Source organism: Lepus europaeus, chromosome X (genome assembly GCF_033115175.1).
Source record: "Lepus europaeus isolate LE1 chromosome X, mLepTim1.pri, whole genome shotgun sequence".
In the NCBI taxonomy this organism is placed as follows: Eukaryota; Metazoa; Chordata; class Mammalia; order Lagomorpha; family Leporidae; genus Lepus; species Lepus europaeus.
The window spans coordinates 116,115,399-116,129,764 of NC_084850.1; the positions used below are offsets into that span (position 1 = coordinate 116,115,399).

At 35.2% G+C, this 14,366-nt stretch overlaps 1 protein-coding gene across 9 annotated transcripts in view; it reads left to right on the plus strand.

Moving 5' to 3' along the window:
* DMD (dystrophin) overlaps positions 1-14,366 on the plus strand; it is a 2,142,101-nt gene that overhangs the window by 881,908 nt on the left and 1,245,827 nt on the right. For all 9 annotated transcript variants that reach the window (XM_062183372.1, XM_062183374.1, XM_062183379.1 and 6 more), the window contains 3 exons: positions 556-693; positions 3,751-3,903; positions 4,751-4,933. In XM_062183372.1, coding sequence (XP_062039356.1) covers positions 556-693; positions 3,751-3,903; positions 4,751-4,933 — 474 coding nt within the window. The remainder of the gene's footprint in view (positions 1-555; positions 694-3,750; positions 3,904-4,750; positions 4,934-14,366) is intronic.

Consider the following 14,366-nt stretch of genomic DNA (forward strand, 5'->3'; position numbering starts at 1 on the left):
CATTGATATATACATCATTTTGCTAATATGCTGATATTTGTCCTAAAATAGGCATTTCATGTCAAATATATAGCAGACATTATTAGAATTTAGTAAGCATTTAAAACTATTATCCTTTAGTAGTATGTTAGTATTTTCGGCTGTATAGACATTTCACACCTACATATGCACATCTATATTCTTGTATGGATCAGTTAATATTATAAATTACAAGTTTATTGCCTCAACTTTTTTAAATTTCTAGGACTAAGCTAAACATACAAACCAAGAAAATACTTTGACAGAAATTCACAGATTCTCTGATGATGAATTACCTTACCCCCCATCTTCCTACATGTAACCCTAAAAACTGTCTTCTTTGTAACTACACAGAATAGTTCTCTTAAAATCTAAAGTACAAATTCTAAAAGAAAAGCTATGATCACATTCTCTTATAATAATCCCTGAAATTTTTAAATTTAAATTTGTGTGTTTCAATAACATGTTTTATCTTTGTTAATAATGTACAGCTTTTTAAAAACCAAAATGAAGACTGTACTTGTTGTTTTTAATCAGAGTGAAGACAATGAGGGTACTGTAAAAGAATTGTTGCAAAGAGGAGACAACTTACAACAAAGAATCACAGATGAGAGAAAGCGAGAGGAAATAAAGATAAAACAGCAGCTGTTACAGACAAAACATAATGCTCTCAAGGTATTAGAGCTAAAATTATAATATACTTTGCTTGTGGTTTCTTTTCATATATAGGGTAAAATATCTTATGCTTAAGAATGCTCATCAACAGAAAGTCACATTTTTTCGATCCATATATGTGCTTTACTTAACATTTTTGTGTGGTATCTGATCTTGAAAAATGTTTTTGCTTAAAATTTGCTTTTAAAATTCAGTCATATTTTTTTCTGAGTGCTATTTAAAATATTAAAAATGTGTCTTGTATAACATCTATACATTAATTTTCTAATATTCCTCACATTTGTAAGTTTACTCTTGTATTTGTGTTGAACACCCTGTATAACTGCTGGAATAACCAATCTATATTTTTTCAATTATTCTTCTTTGCTCTATTAATTTTATTTATAATGGGTTCAAATTTAGTAACCCAACTCTTGTTTAATAAGGTCTGGATTCTCATTTGTGTGTGTGTGTGTGTGTGTGTGTGTGTGTGTGTATGGCTCTATCTTTAATAGTCACTACTTGCAACCAAGAATCTACAAAAGTCTAATTTTATTTACACTGGAATTCCAAAAAATAATATTAATAACCTTGAAACACAAGTAGTATTTTCATTTTAAGCAGTGGGTATATGTGATTTCAAGTACCCATGTTATTACTCATCAGGATTGTTCAGGAAAAGCAGAATAAACTGCTGGTTAGTCTATAATATCTAGGAAGTTCTTGAGATGAGACTGGACATTTGGAAACTTCTGAAAACAATTTTATGTATGCTTTAGAATATTCTTGATTAACATGCATGGCTGATTTTCTAATACTGTTAAATGTTGAGCTTTTCATTGTAAATCACTCTTTTAGAGCTATGTACCTATGGTAGGTGGATCTACCTAGTTGGTATATGGAGTCTGTTTTATATATGCAAATAAGAGAATGAAACTTTTTCCCTATAGTCAACCGAATAAACACTGCTGAGAATGTAATTACACAATATTGTGCCTGCAAGGAATCCACAAGGAAAGTCTAATTGGCCAGCAGGTGTTCTGAAGGTAGCTGCTGATAAATATAGCAAATAGTAAAGTCCTCTTCCTCAAGGGAGTGCCAAAACAAACCATAATGTGCTCAGAAAATCAGGAAGCTGTGTAATTCACAGCCATCTGACTGTGACCAGGCTTTCAGAAGCATCTACACTGGTCATTTGATTATATGTGTCCTGCTGAACAGCAGTGTTTAATGGTTGTCTGGCATCCTTCTAAAGAAATCTATAGTGTGTCTCTAAATAGTTTTACATATTACACATGACCTTCTGCTTAGGAAATAAAAGGAGTTTCATATTTATGACTATCAAGCCCTTTCTCTTCCCAGAGATAAGATCTGTGTCAAAAAAAGACATGCCTCCACTCTGATTTATATGGCTGCATTTTGGTACCTTTGAAAAAGCAGCATCCAATCTGGCTTAGCCCAGGCATTTATTAACTCCACAGAAGGTTTCAAAATGTACCATGAAAAGTTCTGAATGTTATATCCCCAATTTTAAACATAATAGAGAATGAAATCTGCATATTTCTTACAAATAAATGCTACAAATGATTAATGCAACTGTCAGCTCTACTTGTCAAATCAATTTACAACACCAAATTCAGTAATTATGTCTACCTGAAAAGTGGTTCAAATTCTAGTCCTTCTGAAATATTTCAGAGGTCAAAACTTTCCAGTTGAATGTTTTTTTCAACAGTTCTTAGATATGCGTTTTCTTTCGCTTGAGTTAAAATTGTACACAAAATTTGATTTGCTACCTCTCTAAAGAAATGAAAGATGTCTGCAGAGCTCTTATGTTCCCTTGAGTTATCACAAAATGGCATTTCAGCTAATTCTGAGGATGAGGGAAAATAGTAGGTATGCTATAAGGAGCAAGGTGATTGATTTCTCCCTGCTTGAATTATTAAATTAGACACCCTTATTTATCTCATGAGGTTGATTAGAAAGTTTTTATTTTCTCATCTGTTTTTAAAATGTTAGTAATTTTGGCCGGCGCCACAGCTCACCTCCACCTGTGGCGCTGACACCCCGGGTTCTAGTCCCGGTTGGGGTGCAGGATTCTATCCCAGTTGATCCTCTTTCGGTTCAGCTCTCTGCTGTGGCCCAAGAAGGCAGTGGAGGATGGCCCAAGTGCTTGGGTCCTGCATCCACATGGGAGACCAGGAGGAAGCACCTGGCTCCTGGCTTCGGATCAGCGCAGCATACCAGCCATTGCAGCCATTTTGGGGGTGAACCAACAGAAGGAAGACCTTTCTCTCTGTCTCTCTCTCTCACTGTCTAACTCTGCCTTTCAAAAAAAATTAGTAATTTTACACATGAAGCATAATTTGGTAAAATAAAAAAAATTACAGGCAAACTTCTAAGGAAAAATATTTTTTTTCATATTTAGCCATTTCCATGTACACTGGTAGCTAACCTAACCATCCTCAGGATTCTGCACATATAGCTTGGAACAGTTTATAGGATAACTAAAAATGAATTTACATTTCTAGTCATACAGTATTAATAGCCTATGAAACCTTTTGCAAGCATTTCTAAAATCATGAATATATATTACTTGGTTATATACAATTAAAATTGTGTTGATAAGTCCATGGCCAGTGATATAAACTTTAGAGTTTGAACTTTTTAAAAAGTTAAGTACAACCTCAACACGTTTGTGCAGCTATCTAACTAAGTCAATTTTATTGATATATTAAACCATTTCACATAGATTGCTCAACAGTTTAGTTAGGTCTTTAAGAGTCAGTTAAATATGACAAGATTTGTAAACAAGTTTGAACATGCCAAGTAAAAAATCCTTTAAGTGTGTTGATCAGGATTCTTAGCCTCTTGTACATATGTGTCCTGCCACATAAATACCTAATGTAGTTGTTTATTTGTGTCTTTTGCATTTGCATGTGAGTGTAACATAATATGTACAAAATGATTTAGAACTCAAATTATTTTTATAAAAAACTACAGCCAGAAGTGTGCTGTACATTCTATATATATATATATGTATATATATTGATATTTTAATAATATCTGCACCATGAACAGGATTTGAGGTCTCAAAGAAGAAAAAAGGCTCTAGAAATTTCTCATCAGTGGTATCAGTACAAGAGGCAGGCTGATGATCTCCTGAAATGCTTGGATGACATTGAAAAAAAATTAGCCAGCCTACCTGAACCCAAAGATGAAAGGAAAATAAAGGTAATGTTGTTTTAGAATGTTAATACTAGATTTTATTGCTCAGTTTGATTACCTTAACTGTGAGGATCATATTTATAATGTTGATGTTCTTGTTTCCTCTATTAGCATTCTCTTTGATGTGATACATTCCCTTGTATTGTTTTTTGTTTTATTAAATGTATTGTACTGTTACTCAATTGACATAATGTTGAATGAATAAAACGTTTTACTTTTAGACAATGTAAAATGAATTAAGAAATGTCTTGTGTTTTCTGGTAAGATTGTAATTGACTTTGTGTATCTTTGTTCCAGATGAACTAATGACTTATCGGTATATGGACGACTTCTTTCTCATGTTAGCACATTCATTTCATCAGAGCATCTTCACACATCAGTGTCAAATCTCTGTAGATTTCTTTGCATATTGTCTGAAGATGTTTTTCAGTTACTGTTTTACATTTTTATGTTGCTTCATTCTCTGTTGAGTTCCTCAAATCTTTAAAAAGAAAATAAATATCTTACTCCCTTACCCTCTCCATTATAGTCTATATGGGTGGTCCCTAATAAATAATGTGTAAACACTCTATTTGGATCAGCCTCCAAAATACCAGGGCAATACAGAAGGAAAATTAAGACCAATTCAAATATTTTTGTAATTAGAAAATCTGAAACTGAACCCTCAAAAGATAAATACTAATTGGACTATTGGGTGAGGATGACAATGACCTCTTCCATGTTTGTAAATTTTGGAAAATTGACAATAAAGGAACAACAGCCTATGAAATTTCTGAGAGAAGTATTTGCTGCTTGAGGTTGGTTAATGTGGTTAGCTAACTGCCCTGGGCCCTGTATTGGTTTTGCTCAATAGGAAATTGATCGTGAATTGCAGAAGAAGAAAGAGGAGCTGAATGCAGTGCATAGGCAAGCTGAGGGCTTGTCTGAGGATGGGGCCGCAATGGCAGTGGAGCCAATTCAGATCCAGCTCAGCAAGCGCTGGCGGGAAATTGAGAGCAAATTTGCTCAGTTTCGAAGACTCAACTTTGCACAAATTGTGAGTTGTTACTGGCAAACCTATGTATGTGTTTGCAACTACTACTCTATTAACAGAAGCCTACTAACAAAACTAACCAAAAATTCTAGGTGCAATTTCAAACTTCTAATGTGCATTTTGCAAGTGAGTAGTTCCTCTCACTTTGTGCTTCTGTAACAGACACCTGTGCTTAAAATTTACAGATTAAAGACCTTATAAATTAATAGCTAGTAGGAAGACACCCTTATCAAAAATGAAAAATACATGTTAATTTTTTTTGCTGCATCATTTTTCATAACATTGGCAATGTGAATTTGTCAATTTATCATACATTTACTTCAGTGTGTAATCCAAAAATATGTATTGCTTTCCTGAGATCATCCCATGCTAATTTTACTTTTTTAATGTATACATGATAAGTAATGAGTATTTCGTAAAACATCTTTTTATATAAAACTGTATAAAGTCTTACTTCACTGACATAAAGAATAACAACTTACTCCTCATAACTGGCTTAGCTGATTAATGTATTACAATGTTTAGTAGAAGAACTGGATAGCCTAGTAAGAGTCTTGGTAATTGATAGTAGATTGAACAATATCAAATATTTTTATTACTGAAATATTATAAGACAAAAAGAAAAGGAATGTTAACTCTCTTTCAAACAACTTGAATGGAAAGTTTGGTATTATTTTTTAACAAACTTAATATGAAGAGAACAGATTTCATGTATTTCATAGGTACAGTTCTGAGAAGATAACAATGCTTCCCTCCCTCCTCCTATCCCTCAATCCCCCTCTTGAAAAGATAATTCCAGAATATGCACTCAGCATCCTCAGTTTTCTAGATGCACTAGGATATAAACCATAGGAATTTGCTAACAGATATATTTTGTTCTTATTTTGAGTTCTTTTAAGGTGAAGAGGAATGTTCCCTATCATAATTATCCAAGAAAGCATGCCTCCTAAAACCAGGATAAATGAAATGAAGCAGATATTTGACTATTTTGCTTATGTGAATGACAGTTGTATGTGGTTCAATCCATAGTTGACACTACTTGGAAATTTCTTCTATGATATTAAAGATCCCACTTGATACTGTATTTATTTTCAAAGACAACTAAGGTTGCTAATATGCCAGTATCTTAATATATATAAGGGGAAATATGCTGCATATAATTGTTACTTCTTGTTAAAATACAAAAAAAAAATTCATGAAGACACTGTTTTCTATTAAATCCAGTGTAGTAAAATTGAATAGTAGTTAGATATTCTGAGCAATGGAAAGAAGTAATATAGGAAATACTGAAACTTATCATATTTAAAGTCTAGTTTAACTGAATGTTTCAGCCTCCTATCCTTCATATTAGATGTTAGGGACATAATATGTCATAAATCCGGGTTATAATAACAGAAAGCTTATGTCTGCAGATGCGAAATGAAATAAAAGATTAAGATAACTATAAATAAAACTCTAGGAAACCAGTCCTGCTTCAATTTAAGATGTCATTCGGGGGAAAATCCTTTACTATGAATTATTTGACTACCAACTCATTTCTCCATTCCAGTTTTCCACATATCTTGGCACACCCAATATGCAGGATTACAATATGTTACAACCTTTATGTTACTATACTTTAGAGTTAAATATACACAAAACTGTCCATAAACATCCTACTTAAAATGCACTCATGTTCTTTCATATAGTAGGTTCTCAAAAATATTTGTACAACAGAGAAATATTTTTACAAGAGTAATGGTTGATGAAATAAAAGAAGTATATATGAACTAACAAAAATATTTAAAAATTGGAGTAAAATGCTTGAATACAGTTTCCTCATAAAACATTTATTCTTGATTTGTACATATGAAGTGTTCAAAATTCAAAATATGGGAACCAGTATTTTCATGTGATACCTTAATTATTATAGAAGAAGGACTCACAATGTGTATGAATAATAATCAGCTTAATATTTCACTTATATTTGGCTTTGGATTTTAATTAGATAATAGGTAAGTAGATAGGTGGAGAGTATGTGTGCATGTGTGTGTGTGTGCGTGTGTGTGTGAGTTCCAACGTATATATTCCGCCAATTACTATAGTTTTAAAATATGTATTACTGCATTTACAAAATTGATTTCAATATGGTCACTGATTAAAATTATCTTTCCCAATATTTCCATAATAGTTATTTCAGAGAGCCATAAGTGAACAAATTAATGAGAAGTTATATTTGTGTTTTTAAAAAGATTTTATTTATTTTTTTATTTGAGAAGTAGAGTTACAGACTGTGAGAGGGAGAGACAGAGAGAAAGGTCTTCCTTCCATTGGTTCACTCTCCAAATGACTGCAACGGCCAGAGCTGCACCCATCCAGAGCCAGGAGCTTCCTCAGGGTCTCCCACGTGTGTGCCCAAGCACTTGAGCCATCTTCTACTGCTTTCCTGGGGCATGGCAGAGAGCTGGGTTGGAAGAGGGTCAGCCAGGACTAGAACCGGTGCCCATAAGGGATGCCGGCTCTACAGGCAGAGGATTAACCTACTGTGCCTCGGCACCAGCCCCAAAAAAGTTAAATTTGGAATAATTCTACAATGGCCCTGATGCAGCACATGTTATGATACTGTCACAATTCCTTAGCTTCCCCTGTACTGTTCCCTCTTTCTCTCATATTTATTTCCCCTAACTGACCCTTTAAGCTTACTAAAGTGTTAGTTGCATTTAGTTTCTCATGTTCTGAGAGTAACTATTCAAGATAGTAGGCACTACTGTAAAGACGTTAGCATCTGAGAACTGAGTTTAACATGAGAAATTACTTTTCATCATTTCAGAGATAGACTCCAAAATGGAGTAAGTAGTAAAATTAGTACACATAGGGGACTATTACCATAACAGAGCTATCAATGTCAGTAGCAGTGGTCAAGAAAGGCTGGGATTTTTGAGGGAACCATGAGGCTATCCTCAGTGCGAAGAGTGCAGAGCAATACAAAATAGGAGGTATTGGCAAGTAGCAGTTGTCAGGACAACGCTGGAAACAGTAAAGGGACGACTCATTGGAAGAAAGAAGGCAAAATTTTCTCTAGATAATCACAATGGAGAAACCCCACCCCTCATTAGGAATAAAAAAAATCTAATGTGTTTCCTCTCAGCTAAAAGAACAGACTGTTCAGTAAACACCAACTCAGTTGCTGCAAGCTTAACATATGGAGTTTTCCTGCAGTATGTATGGTAATAGCGGTGTGGTCTGGTTAAATAAAAGAATACTCCCTGGCATGAAAAGTCCAGAATATGAATCCTAATGACTTGGTGTGTTCCTTGCATGATCCTGGATAAACCTCTCTCAGCCTCGTTTTCCTCATCTGTACAATTGGGATAAGGATGTTTGTAAGGACAAAATAAGGGGATACTTGTAAAACACCTGTTGCATTATGGGGACTCAATGAGTCAAAGTTTCCTTCTTCAGTCCAAATATAAGTAAATTAACAATGGAAAAATTATCTTTTTTGAACTTTTAATTTTTAATTAGTTTTAGCATAGTCACTGTGAGTTGTAGATACAGTTCTAAAAACATGGTATTCCCTCCCCCCCTCACTCATTCTTACCCTCTGTCTCCCCCATCCTCCTTCCTTCTCCCTTAATTTCTTTTCATTAATTTTTGAGATAAAATATTTTAAATTTACATTACAGTGAAAAGACTTACTACTTCACCAAGTAAGAAGTTTAACAAGTAAAAAGCAAAAAGACCCTGGTTTAGGGAGTATAGACAAAGGCTATAAACTATAATTGAATGGGAAAATAACCATTTCATCCATATAGAGTAAATTTTAAGTAATCACATATCACTAAACTATAGTAGTATAACGTTGTTAGCCATTGGTTTTACAAAGGTATAAAACAATGTTTTATAAAACTGTACTTGTAGCAACACTAATCAAGCATTCCTTTCTTTTCTCTTTTTTCTTTTTTTCTTTTAGCTCCTTCATAAAAGGGAGAACATGTAGTAGCAAACATTTTTTAAATGGGTGTTTTTCTGAGCCATTAAAAAAAAAATCAAGTTCAGGGTATACTGTTTGTTTAAAATGTCTTTAAGAAAATATATCAGATATGTATCCATAGGCAAGTAGTTTTGTCTAGAATCATAAAATATTTGCAGGAAATTTCATGTAAAGTTGGCAACTTTATGAATGAGATCATGATTTTCCATAAGTTTGCCAGTAGAGCTCTATCTGTATTCTTATACATGAAGGAAAAAAGGCTCTGGAAACTCCAAAGTGAATAAGTATGCATTTTAAAAAAATTAGGCCTTATTGTAGCATTTGGCTGTTAACCTCAGAGAGCTCAAGCAAATACAACTAATAATTGCATACTACAATTTCTGAGCAAATTAAGCTCACAAATTATGGATGTGATAAAAGTATCTTTCCAATGATGTTAGTAGATGCTAAATGATAAAAGGAGAATGTACATCTAAGAACATTAAAGATAAGACAATAAATTACATCAAGTATTTTTAGTATTAAAGCTGAAAAGGATGAAATGAAAGTTTACAATCGCCCCATGCCAGCAAAGAGTACCTCCTTACCCCATGTCAGCAGGAAGTAGCTCTAAAGACAGATCATCGTCCCTCTACCCCTCCTGGACTTTTGAGACTAATGTAATCCCATACAAACCCTGCTTTATAAAAAACAAAAGGGGGGACTGTTAGGAAACTGGCACAGTTTTAGCCAGGTGGCCGTATGACCCAGCTACCTGAGCCAGGCTCCACCCCCATCCTAATGGGATTCGCTGCTCCTGCTTCCCTGCCCGCCCTCTGGCAAAGTTTTAAAAGGGCCTGTTCCTGAACACGTGCTCTCTCTAGGTTCTTCTCTCTTAGCTCTTGGCCCTTTTCTCCTGCTCTCTGATCCTTCTCTCCTGCGCTCTCTTGGCTCTCCTCTCCTCCTATCTTCTCTGCTCTATCTTCTCTCCTTGCTAGCTCCTCTCCTCTCTGTTTCTCTCTTATACTCTCTTTTTCTGTTTTTCCTTCGCCGCCCCTTCACTCTGGTCTGTTGGGTGTTCCCCAATAAACCCTTTCCCTTAAAAAAAAACCAAAACAACAATAAGAACAATGCATTTTGAAAAGTGAACAGGAGGCTGAAAATAATAATACAACTTTTTAAAAAGTGGATTTATTAAAGAAAATTATATTAATTGAAAGATTTTGGAGGAATTGCTGCATTACAGAAAATACTAGAACAGGTGAAGACTGTAATTAAAAGTTCAAATGCATGTAAAGAATTCAAGATTGAAAAAATAGAGATCACAGGGAAGACATAATATTTTATATAAATGACTAGTATGTAGAACATTTATAAAGAGCATTCCCTAGAATGTGTCAGATGGGTGGAATAAATTTATATTTGCATGAGACATTAGATTAAATAAACTTCAACCAGTGTGTAGAAAATAAAAGCAAATCCAAACTAGCTACCTCAAAATGAAACTCAGAACGTCAGTGACCAAGAAGGTTTCACAAAAACTATTGAAGGTGAAAGAATGCTTACAAGATGATGGATTTTTAATTATTAATTTATATAAATGGAACAAAGTTCATGTATCTCATACATATAGTTTTAAGAACATAATGACACTTCCCACCCTGTCCTCCCTCAACCCTTACTCCCACCTTTCCTCCTACTTCCTGTCTTGTTTTATTTTTAATTTTTGTGATAATATCCTTTTTTTCCTTGAGAGCAAGTTTTATTATTAATTGAAGAAACACTTAAGGAAACAAGCAATGTCATTGGCCCCTAGGCTTATCTAAAACTTATGGAACATAAGAATATCCTCCACTTAATAAACTAAAATGAAGTAAATCTTTGAGAACAAGTTGTACTACTAGCTTTCATAATACAGCTCTTTGATGACAGAGGTCTTGCATGGGAACTTAGTGCACAGTGATTCCAGTTGTTAATTTAACAATTAACACTCTTATGTAGGATGTTGGTGATCACCTGAGGCCCTCGACATGAGCTGCCTAGGCTGTGGAAGCCTTTTGAATCCACTGACTCCTTCCATATTTAGGCAAAACCATGAGTAAACTGGAAGTCCTCCCCTCCCTTCAGAGGAAAGTACATCCTTTGATGACCACTTCTTTCCACTGTGGTCTCAGCCACAGAGGTCTTTCATATAGGATAGTTTTTGCCACAGTGTCTTGGCTTTCCATGCATGAAATGCTCTTGTGGGCCTTTCAGCAAGACCAGAATGCCTTGAGGGCTGATTCTGAGGTCAGAGTGCTACTTAAAGCAACTGTCTTTCTATGAGTCTGCTGTGTGGACTGCTCCCCATATTGGAGTGTTCAAGCCTTTTTAATTCTATTATTATTATTACCAAATACTTAATCCTATTTGTATTATAGCTTTAACATTTAATCCTATCCATATTATCAGTTTAATACTTAATCCTATCCCTGCAATCGCTTTAACACTTAAAATGCTTCCCCCCAACCCGCACTTTTGGGGATTTGGCATCCCATGGCAAGTTTTTAAACTGTACCCTTAGAAGTAAGTCTATAGGGATGTATGCCAAACTATACAGCTTTACAATTGCAAGTTAGGTTGTGGATATTGACAGTGGTCTTGATAAATAATAGTTTTTAGAAAGCAGTGGGATAAATCATATGCTAGACAAATTTTCAAATATCATGTAGACTTGGAGTAAAGAATGATGGAAAATATTTTCAGATATATAACTAGTTTCATATAAGCAAGAGACTATACCTGCATATTTTTCTGAAAAATTTCTAAATAATACACTTTTTGAGTAAATAGAAAATGAAACCAAAGGGCAAAAGCAAGTTATATAACAGTGCATAACATCATTTCCTCTCTGTAAAACTGAATTAAAAAAAAAATCTCTAGTGAAACTCAGGTAAGTGCCGCAAAGGAAAACACAGTACTTAGGAAATTAGAGAAGTTGTCTGTCTGATACCATAGAAAGAAAGATACAACAAATAGGGTCTTTTCTAGATGGCTTCAATAAATATAAGCCTGTATATAATGTGTCCATTATGAACTATTGTCCATTGTTATGTTTCTAGAGACTAGAAAATGTAGTAAGCCTTTGGAGCACATATTCATGTATTACTTGTCTCAGGAAGGGGAACAGAAAAGAAAACACAATTTCTTGGTGAAAGAATAAAATAAATTATTCCTTTTCTAAATATAGTAACTCCACTTTCCCTGTGTATCCTATAGTATTAAACACCAAATATTTGATGTTGATGTTCAACATCTTATTTCAGCAATTTTCATGCAACTTCTTGCCTTGAATGCCTAATAGGCACCTCAAGCATAGCATAGCCAAGTCAAGAATAAGTGAGCAACCCCATACCCATCTACATCAAATGGCATCTACCAGGCTCTCCAGTTATTAGTAGGTTACACTATCTTTCACATAGATAAAAATTATACACATCATCCATGATTCTTGTCTCTTACTCTATCCAAATAAATTATTTCAAATCCTTAGGTGTCTACCAGCAAAATATGTCTTTGACTGAACAACTCCTCTATAACCTCTGTATCTGCATTATGGAAACTCTAGTATACGACATCATCATCTTCCATCTGGGTTACATCAACAGCCTCTAATACCTACTTCCAGCCTGTTTCTGCTTACCCTGTATTCTCTCTGGTGAAGCCAGAGGATTCCTTCTACAGTGTAGACAAATTTACAATAGGTTTCTGCTGCCCATTTCCCTTTCAATGAAATCCCGAATTTGTACATGACCTAGCCCCTGTCTATCACTCTTATACGCAAACTTTGTTTCCCTTTTTGCTATTCTGCAAAGGTTTCTCCTTTGTCTTTAAACAGATCAACTTCATTTCTATTTCAAAAATTTTACATCTATCATTTTTGGATGGAAAATTTTTCATCCAGAATTTTTAACATAAGTGCTATAACCTATTTAGGCATCCTTCCTTTTAAGATTAATGACTCTTTACTAAAAGATTGATATGAAATCTAGGCAAGTAATATAATATTTTCTATTATAAAATATGTTATGTTTCTCATAATTATACATTCAAAAAGAGCATTTAAGACTGTTTCTCAGAACACCAGTTGTTATTACAACTGTTTCTAGAAGCGGATATATAGAAGAAAGACAAAATTTCTGAATCTTAACAGGGAAATGGTGTTGGAGGAAGATAAGGAGGATTTCAATAATGTGTTGCAACCAATAGCTTTTATTGTAGCAAAGAAATTGTAATAAGATTTTTAATGACATTAAATGAGCATATTTCCAACATGTATAAGCTCTTGAAGAATTGATGAAAAAGATCTTTTTGCACATCACCTTAAATGCCAAAAGACATGTTATTTAATTTCATCCTTTAGTAAATAAATGTAAAATGAAAACACTTTATTGCATTGTTTTTTAAGATTTTATTCATTTATTTGAGAGGTAGAGTTACAAAGAGAAGGAAGAAAGATATTCCATCCACAGGTTTACTCCCCAAATGGCTGCAATGGCCAGAGCTAGGCCAATCCGAAGCCAGGATTCAGGAGCTTCTTCAGGATCTCCCACGTGGGTTCAGGGACCCAAGGACTTGGGCCATCTTCTGCTTTCCCAAGACATAGCAGAGAGCTGGATTAGAAATGGAGCAGCCGGGACTCAAATCGGTGCCCTTATGGGGTGCTAGCATTGCAGGTTGAGGCTTACCCCCACTATGCCACAGCGCTGGCCCCTGAAAACAATTTTATAAGATGAATCTTTCACTAACCTTTTTTTTTAATTTATTTTTTTTGATAGGCAGAGTGGACAGTGAGAGAGAGAGAGAAAGGTCTTCCTTTTTCCGTTAGTTCATCCCCTAATGGCCGCTGTGGCCAGCGCGCTGCGGCCGGCTCACCACGTTGATCCGAAGTCAGGAGCCAGGTGCTTCCTTCTGGTTTCCCATGTGGGTGCAGAGCCCAAGGACTTGGGCCATCCTCCACTGCACTCCCTGGCCAAAGCAGAGAGCAGGACTGGAAGAGGAGCAACTGGTACTAGTACCCTGTGCCCCAACCAGGACTAGAACCCGGGGTGCCAGCACCGCAGGCAGAGGATTAGCCAAGTGAGCCGCGGCGCCGGCCCCACTAACCTTTTAAACTGTTTTAACCTTTTAAAAAATGTTTGAATGTAAATATTCTACAAATTTATATCAGGACAGTTTGAGTAGGAAAATATTTAAGATTGGTAATGCAGGAGCTGGCACTGTGCTGTAGTGGGTTAAGCTGCCACATGCAATGGCAGCATCCGATACAAGTGCTGGTTCAAGTACTGGCTGCTCATTTCTGATCCAGCTCTCTGCTGTTGCTCCTGTGAAAGCAGTAGCTCCTGCTACCTATCTAGTAGACCCAGACAGAGTTCTGGGGTTCCTGGCTTTGACCTGGTCCAGCCTTGGCCCATGTGGTTATGTGGAGAATGGGCTGAAGAATGG